This window comes from Macaca thibetana, chromosome 1 (assembly GCF_024542745.1).
Source record: "Macaca thibetana thibetana isolate TM-01 chromosome 1, ASM2454274v1, whole genome shotgun sequence".
NCBI lineage: Eukaryota > Metazoa > Chordata > Mammalia > Primates > Cercopithecidae > Macaca > Macaca thibetana.
The window spans coordinates 54,111,364-54,120,394 of record NC_065578.1 but is presented as its reverse complement, the minus strand read 5'-3'; the positions used below and the strand labels follow the sequence as shown (position 1 = coordinate 54,120,394).

Below are 9,031 nucleotides of genomic sequence, written 5' to 3'. Positions count from 1 at the left end.
CTCTCATTCTTTGCACTTTGATAACTTGAATATTTGAGCCTACGATCTTCATTCATTCATTGGTCAACAGACGCTGGAGTGTTTACTGTGCACAAAGCACTGTGCTGGAAGCTGGAAGGACAAAAGTGAACAAGCCATTGTTTGCCCTAAGGCTCAGTCTGTGGGGGTGAGAGATACACAAAGAGACAATTATAAAATAATATGAAAGAACGGTGACAGGGATGCACACTATTTAATGAGCACCTGGTTGGGGAGGGGAGTGCTATAAATGTTTTAGAGGTGGCCCTGAGCTGGCTTCGGAATGTGTGACGTGAACTCCGAGAAGGGGATGGGAAAGGGCATTCAGAGGTACTAGCTTGACCAGCAGGGCAAAAATGAGGAATGCTGAGGCCCAGGGGGCCTTCTAAGAGTGCATGTCAGGGCAGAGATGAATGGAGAGGGAACTGGATAGGTATGTAAGGCCAGACAGAGAAGAGCTTGGTATGTCATGTTTAGCTTCTAAACTAAAACGTCTCGAAAACTTCCTAAAATTCCATATGAAATGCAAACGGCGCTGGATTTCAGCTTTTGCTGGTAACTGTGGCAGCTCCCCTACACTGGTTGCTGAGTGAGGGCAGGGCCATCTGCTTTGCTCACCACCCTACCCGAAGCTTGCAACACTGCCTGGCACAGAGAGGGTCTGGAGAGTTTACTCGGGCTGAAATGCCTTCCTTCATTCTTTCTCCTCCGGGCCTCCCATCTGCCTCAGTCAACAGGAAAAGGAGGAAGAGTGCCAGCCATAGCCTTCCACGCTTCCAATGGCCTCTGGAGTTCACGAACAGGTCTTCACCTTTCTGGGCTGCTTCCAAGTGTATACAATGGAGCTCACCACTCCCCACCGCCCAGGACTGCTGTGTAGCTCAAATGAATTCGTTGAAAGCGACCCCTAAAAATGAAAAGATGCCTCTGGAGGCCTTGCGCACACCGAGTGGCACGACGACCTGCTGAGGTTATCGCCAAGTTTCCATCCTCCGAGCCCGGGAACCGCCTGCCCGGCCAAAGGGTGACTGACTCAGGGCCGGGGCGCCTCCCAGCCCTCGGGCGGAAAGCCACTGCAAAACCGCTTAAGGCGCGTTTGGAGGAGGCGGCCCTGCAGCCCCGAGGGCCGGAGGCCCTGAGCGCCAGACGCCCGCCCCCGGTATCCGCTGCGGACCCCACCGGCACCCAGTCCCTGCCACCCCCGCCTCGCGCGGCGGCGGGGAGAAAAGGGTGGAGCTGCCCGACTCCTGCAGCCAATGAAAGCTGCGGGTTCCTGGTCCGATCCCCGGCGCGGCTCGCCATTGGTCGCCGCCCGGGTCTCGGCCCACCGGACCTCGGCGACCCGAGCCAATCGCGAGGCGGCGGGCGATCCCGGGCTCCCCTGGCGGCAGGCGGCGGGCGCAGAGCGAGCCAGGCGCGGAGCTGAAGGCAGTGACAGGAGGCGCGAGCCCGCAGCCCTCCCCGCGCGGCGCCGCATGATGGAGCCCGCCGTGTCGCTGGCCGTGTGCGCGCTGCTATTCCTGCTGTGGGTGCGCGTGAAGGGGCTGGAGTTCGTGCTCATCCACCAGCGCTGGGTGTTCGTGTGCCTCTTCCTCCTGCCGCTGTCGCTCATCTTCGATATCTACTACTACGTGCGCGCCTGGGTGGTGTTCAAGCTCAGCAGCGCGCCGCGCCTGCACGAGCAGCGCGTGCGGGACATCCAGAAGCAGGTGAGCGGCGCCGGGTGCGGCCGGGACTCAGGGCTGGGGGCGGCGTGCGCGGGGATAGCGGGACACGAGGTGGTGACAGGAGCTGCGGTGCGGGGGCGGCCTGGACTTCCCGGGGGGGTGGGGAGCTGGCGTTGGAGAGGGGTTGGAACGAAACAAAAATGTGATGGGGTCGGGGGAGCAGAACAGGCAAAGTGCCCACTGTATGCAGGGCATATGCGGGTACCTGGAGGGAGATGAAGAAGGGAAAGAGGGGGAGGTGCGCAGCACTCAGGTAACTCTCACCTGGCCCAAACATTTCAGAGAAGGAAGGGCTTCCGGGAGGTGGAGCTGGGTCTAGAGATTGGGAAGTATGGGAAATGATTGGGGGAAGGTGTGTAGGTGGAGGGACTGGTGTGAGCAAAGGCTGGGAAGCCTAAAAGTGCAGGGCGCAAGCGGGAGAACGTCGGAAAGTCCGTTTGGTGCTAGGCTGGAGAGAGGCCTTGATGCCAAGGCCGAGTTTGGACTTTATTTTGTAGCAGCAAGACGCTTTTGATTGGGTTTAGGATAGAAGACTAAAGCAAGAAGGTAGAACCCAGCCAAGAAGTGGGAGGGAAGAGCCGCACAGCCTCTGGTGACGGAAGTCTCACTCCTTGACAAAGGCAGTCGGTCCATCTCTCAGTTCCTCAGGCACCCACGGAGCCTGTGACCTGCTGTGGCTCATAGTGGAGCCTCTTCTGCATCCAGGGACCTGGGCAGTTTCTTGACTCCCTCTGCTTCTCCTTATGCTCCTCTCTTGCTGGCATCAGGTTGCAGAGCTTCTGTTTCCTGCTGACACCCTTCCGTAGGTGTAGCAGCCTCCATATTCTGCTTGCTCCGCGCTGGGTGCTGTAGGCAAGAGCGTGAAGATGGATGCGGAGAGACGTTCCCATGAGGCATAAGACCTGGGGCCTGGTGGGAGAACCCAGTGTCTGGAAGTACTTTGCCCTGTAGCTCTGGATTTTGCTGGTCACAGTCATGGCTCCAGAGCCTCTGCCTGTCCTCCCTCCCCACCTGCACCCTGCTTCCTAACTGTTTTCTCGAGTTCAAATTCTCCATTTACCTGCTTGTCTCCCCTGTCAGACTGTGAGCTCCTAGAAATCAGGGACTTATGTGACTCGCCTGTGGCCCGTAGGACCTGGCTCAATACAGCCTAGCGAGTGCTTATTAATCTCAGCTAAGCCACAAGATTCACTGTGAGCAGAAAGACAGGGGCCCAGCTGGACTAGCCTCTACCCCAGACCTGCCATGTGCCATTGCCATCCTCACAGCAACCCTGGTAGATCTTGTGCCTATTTTGCAAACAGGGAAAATTGAGTTTCAGAGTGTGAGCCATGTGCTCAGGAAGAGTACTCAGTAAATGGGGCTGGAACCTGGGTTAGCTTGATTTCAGAGCCTGAACTCTGACATTTCTTCTTTCCCAGGCTTTCCCTTCCCCCTTGTAGGTCTGGTTTAGTTGCCTCACACCTGGCTTGTAATAGCTGTCTGACCCAGTTGCCCTTTTTTCTGGGCTCTCTCTTTGGCCTCCAGCTTAAATGCAGCACCCCTAATCACTCCCTCCCATCTCTGGGCTTGTATCAAACTCCATGGCTGCAGATTCAGGCAGGGACAAAACCTGGTTGGTCATGGAATCCCACCTATCATCCCTTTTCCCCCAAATCACAGGAATCTCTTCCTTAATACCTGCCACCTACTGGCTCCCTGGCCTCTGATCAAAGGATAGTCCTTCCCCATGTTGAGCTGTTTGCCTGGCCAGCTCCAATGCAGCCTTCTCCAGGAGACCTGACCAGTATTTGACCAGACTTTTGGTTGCAAGTGAAAGAAACTCAATTCAAACTGACTTGAGCAAAAAGGGATTTTATTGGCTCAGGTCCTGAAAAGTCTGGGAGTACAACTGGATCAGGCATGGCTGGATCCAGGATCCTCTGTCCCCCATCTCCATCTGTCCATCCCTCTGCCATCTGTTGGCCCTGCTTTTCTAGGTTGACTTCATTCTCTGGAGCCTCTCTCCTTGCAGAGGCCCCAACAGTTTCTGGCTCATATCCAACCAGCTTAGCAACCCCAGTAAAGAGAGAGTGGCTGTCCTGGAACTGGTCTCATTGGCTTGACTTGGGTCATAGACCCATCCCTTAACCTGTCTCTTTGGCCAGAAGGATAGAATCAGACCTCAGTCACATACCCACCTCCTGGGGCAGGGGAGTAGAATCAATCTCACTTGGACCAAAGGAAGATGGGGATTTTTGAAGTGGATGAAGAGGAAATGGATGGTCACAGGTCAAAACGACAAATATCCACCTACCTGCACTTGTCTATCTTGGCAGAAAAGAAATACTTCATCCTGCGTTTCTGGTGGGCTTGTCATCCATGGGCCATTTGTTCTGTGTTTTGTGCTCTGGTCACTTACCTTAGAGGTTTTGTAAAACCTCTTCCTTCCATTGGCTTGGTGGTCCTTCCCTGCTCCTCCTCTCCCCCTCAAAGTGATGCATGAGTTAACATATACAAATGTTTAAACAGGCCTTGGCATGTGATAAGCCTCCATACATGTTAGCTATTACCCTGTGAACTGTTACCACAGCCCCATCTATCCTTCCTGTCCTGAAGTCAAACAGTCCTGGCTATGAATCTCAGCTCTGCCATTTACCAATTGTGTGACTTTGGACAAGTTCTTTTGCTTTTGAGTTTCCTCATCCTCAAAAAAAGGATGTCATCCTAACTTCCTGGGACTGTTGTAGGAATTACACAAGACAGTGTGCAAGGAGATGCCTAGTGTGTTGGGAATACCCAGTAAATGGTCATCATTTTTATACTTGCTATTATTACCATTACAAAACCTTTTCTGAACTTCCCAGCTAGAGTTAATGTTTTCAGAACACTTTGATCCTCTATTCTAGCTCTTTCATCATTCTGCCTTATGCTGTAGCAATATGTTGGCTTTTCTGTTAGCCCTGCTGGCCAGGGAGGGGCCAGAGGGTAGGGCCAGCTGGTCTTTTCATCGTTCTGTTTCTCCAGTGCCTGATGGAGGCATCATTCCCAGCTCCCTCTCGATGAAAGCAGGGCTGCAGGCTGCTCGGGGGATCCCCGGTGGGGCCAGCTCACCCTCTGTCCTGTGGTTGCAGGTGCGGGAATGGAAGGAGCAGGGCAGCAAGACCTTCATGTGCACGGGGCGCCCTGGCTGGCTCACTGTCTCACTACGTGTCGGGAAGTACAAGAAGACGCACAAAAACATCATGATCAACCTGATGGACATTCTGGAAGTGGACACCAAGAAACAGGTGAGAGTAGCACTTTTCCGGGCTCTGGGAGCAGGTGGGGCTCTGCCCCTGGTGCAAATGACTCATAGGGAAATGATTGTAGCCAAGGGCATCCCAGAGTGGACAGGACCAATGCCCACAGTCATAGAAGATACTCCCTGCCATTGCTGTCCTTAAGCCTCACAGCCACCAGGGGAGTGATGGGTCATAATAGCTCCGGGGAACCCTTTGTGTTTCCACAGGAAGTCAGGACTGGGGAATTCATGAGCAAAAATGAGAGGCAAAAAGGAATCTACTTACCCCTTCCTGATAAGGAAGTGTGGTAGTAAAAAATGGGCTACAGAAGTGACTGAGAGGCGTGGGTCTAGTTACAAGCTTCCTGGAGACCCTCTTGGTTAATAGCCTTTGAAATGTACATACTCTTTGGCCCATCTAGTAATTTTACTTCTCGAAACCTGGCTTAAGGAAAAAAGGAAATAGACTTCAATATAATTAAAGATACCCAACACAGAGCAATTATATCACAGTATTATTTCTAATTGACAGCAACACAATATCCAATAATAGGGGAGTCATTAAATATGGTATGTCTACTTGATGGCATTTTGTTATTATTGTGAGACCTTGGCCAAGTTACTTAATCTCTCTATGCCATTTTTTTAACAGCTTTATTGATGGATTTAAAGTGTGGTGACACTATTACCACAATCAAGACAACAGACATACCCATCACACCCCAAAATTTCCTCATGCTCCTTGGTAATCCCTTCCTCTAGCCCCTAGCCCTACCTCTTCCCCGACCCGCCCCCCACAGCCTTAGGCAAACAATGACCTTTCTGCCACTATAAATTAGTTTGATTCTAGAGTTTATATAAATGGAATCATATGGTGCTTTTTGTTTGTCTAGCTTCTTTCACTGAATATCTTTATTTGGAGATTCATCCATGTTGAAGCGTGTGTCAATAGTACATTCTCTTTCACTGCTGAGTCATATTCCCACACATATTGTGTGGACGTATCGTAGTTGGTTTATCCATTCACCTACTGATGGACATGTTGGTTGGCTCCAGTTTGGGGCAATTACAACTAAATTGGAACATTTGTGAACAGTCTTTGTATGGGCATATGCTTTCCTTTCTCTTGGGCAAATATCTAGGAGTGGAATGGCTAAATCATGTGGTGGGTGTACATTTAACTTTTTAAGGAACTGCCAAATTTTTTTTCCAAAGTGATTGTAGCATTTTACATTTCCACCAGCAGTGTGAGTGTCGTTCTTGTTCCACACTGTAATAAACTTGGTATGGTTAGTCTTAATTTTAACCATTCTGATAGATGTGTAGTAGATTTTCATTGCACATTTCCCTAGTGACTAATGATCTTTTCATGTGTGTGTTTGCTATTTGTGTATCTTCTTCAGTGAGGCCTGATCAAAGCTGTTGCCAATTTTTAAAAAATCAGGTTGTTTTCTTATATATTCAGGAAACTTTTTTTTTTTTTTTTTAACTTTTAAGTTCAGTGGTACCTGTGCAGCTTTGTTATATAGGTAAACGTGTGTCCTGGGGTTTGTTGTACAGATTATTTCATCACCCAGGTACTAAGCCTAGTACCTATTAGTTATTTTTCCTGATCCTCTCCCTTCTCCCTCCCTCCACCCTCTGATAGGCCTCAGTGTCTGTTGTTCCCCTGTATGTGTCCATGTGTTCTCATCATTTAGCTCCCACTTATAAGTGAGAACATGCGGTATTTGGTTTCCTGTTCCTGCGTTAGTTTGCTAAGGATAATGGCTTCCAGCTCCATCCATGTTCTTGCAAAGGAGCATGGCTGCATAGTATTCCATGGTATACGTACCACATTTTCTTTATCCAGTCTACCACTGATGGGCATTTAAGTTGATTCCATGTCTTTGCTATTGTGAATTGTGCTGCAGTAAACATACATATGCATGTGTCTTTATGATAGAATGGTTTATATTCCTTTGGGTATATACTCAGTAATGAGATTGCTGGGTTGAATGCTACTTCGGTTTTTTGGTCTTTAAGGAATCACCACACTGTCTTCCACATGGTTGAACTAATTTACACGCCCACCAACAGTGTATAAATGTTGCTTTTTCTCTGCAACTTCTCCAGCGTCTGTTATTTTTTGACTTTTTAATAATAGCTATTCTGACTGTGTGAGATGGTATTTCATTATGGTTTTGATTTGCATTTCTTTAATTATCAGTAATGTTGAGGTTTTTTTCATATGCTTCTTGGCCACATGCTTGTCTTTTGAAAAGTGTCTGTTCATGTCCTTTGTTCACTTTTTAATGGGGATGTTTTGTTCTTGTAAGTTTAAGTTCCTTATCGATGCTGGATATTAGACCCTGAAACAACACTCTTTATTAGATTCATGATTTGCAGGTATTTTCTTGCAGTCTACGGCTTATCTTTTTAAAACCCAGAAGCTTTATTTATTTATTTATTTATTTATTTTTTTTTTTTTTTTGAGGCGGAGTCTCGCTCTGTCGCCCAGGCTGGAGTGCAGTGGTGCGATCTCGGCTCACTGCAAGCTCCGCCTCCCGGGTTCCCGCCATTCTCCTGCCTCAGCCTCCCGAGTAGCTGGGACTACAGGCGCCGCCACCACGCCCGGCTAATTTTTTTGTATTTTTAGTGGAGACGGGGTTTCATTGTGTTAGCCAGGATGGTCTCGATCTCCTGACCTCGTGATCCGCCCGTCTCGGCCTCCCAAAGTGCTGGGATTACAGGCTTGAGCCACCGCGCCCGGCTTTTTTTTTTTTTTTTTTTTTTTTGAGACGGAGTCTCGCTGTGTCACCCAGGCTGGAGTGCAGTGGCCCGATCTCGGCTCACTGCAAGCTCCGCCTCCCGGGTTTACGCCATTCTACTGCCTCAGCCTCCGAGTAGCTGGGACTACAGGCGCCCGCCACCACGCCCGGCTAGTTTTTTGTATTTTTAGTGGAGACGGGGTTTCACCATGTTAGCCAGGATGGTCCCGATCTCCTGACTTCGTGATCCACCCGCCTCGGCCTCCCAAAGTACTGGGATTACAGGCTTGAGCCACCGCGCCCGGCCTATATTTATTTTTTCTTTTTGAGACAGAGTTTCGCTCCATCGCCCTGGCTGGAGTGCAGTGGCACGATCTCGGTTCACTGCAGCCTCCGGCTTCCAGGTTCCAGTAATTCTCCTGCCTCAGCCTCCTGGGTAGCTGGGATTACAGGCATGTGCCACCACGCCCAGCTAATTTTTTGTAGTTTTAGTAGTAGAGACAGGGTTTCACCATGTTGGCCAGGCTGGTCTCGAACTCCTGACCTCAGGTGATATGCCTGCCTTGACCTCCCAAAGTGCTAGGATTACAGGTGTGATCCACCACGCCTGGCCAAATCAGAAGTTTTAATTTTTCCCAATTTGTTAATTTCTTCTTTTATGCATTGTGGGGGTTTTGTTTGTTTGTTTGTTTGTTTATATTTTTTTTTGAGACAGAGTTTTGCTCTGTGGCCCCAGCTGGAGTGCAGTGGTACTATCTTAGCTCTTGGCAACCTCCACCTCCTGGCTTAAAGCAATTATTGTGCCTCAGCCTCCCAAGTAGCTGGGATTACAGATGCGCACCACCACACCTGGCTAATTTTTGTATTTTTAATAGAGGGGGGGTCTCACCACATTGGTCAGGCTGGTTTCGAACTCCTGGCCTCAAATGATCCACCTACCTTGTCTTCCCAAAGTGCTGGGATTACAGGTGTGAGCTACCGTGCCTGGCCTACTTTGTGTTTTTGATGTCTTATTTGGAAATCTTTGCCTATCCAATGTCAGAAAGTCTTTCTTCGATATTTTCTTCTAGAAGTTTTATAGAAACCTTAAAGTGAAGCTCTCTGGACCTGGAGGTTTCTTTGTGAGCAAGTTTTTAAGCACAAATTCAATTTCTTTAATAGATATTGGGCTCTTCAGTTTATTTATTTCTTCTTGGGTTAGCTTTGGTAGTTTATGTCTCAAAGGTATTTGTCCATTTCACTAAGTTGTATAATTTATTGACATAAAGTTGTTC

At 49.3% G+C, this 9,031-nt stretch overlaps 1 protein-coding gene across 1 annotated transcript in view; it reads left to right on the top strand.

Moving 5' to 3' along the window:
* Positions 1-1,350: 1,350 nt before the first annotated feature.
* Positions 1,351-9,031, top strand: part of DHCR24 (24-dehydrocholesterol reductase) — a 37,986-nt gene continuing 30,305 nt past the window's right edge. The window contains exons 1-2 of the mRNA XM_050803158.1: positions 1,351-1,727; positions 4,859-5,014. Coding sequence (XP_050659115.1) covers positions 1,494-1,727; positions 4,859-5,014 — 390 coding nt within the window. The 5' untranslated portion in view covers positions 1,351-1,493. The remainder of the gene's footprint in view (positions 1,728-4,858; positions 5,015-9,031) is intronic.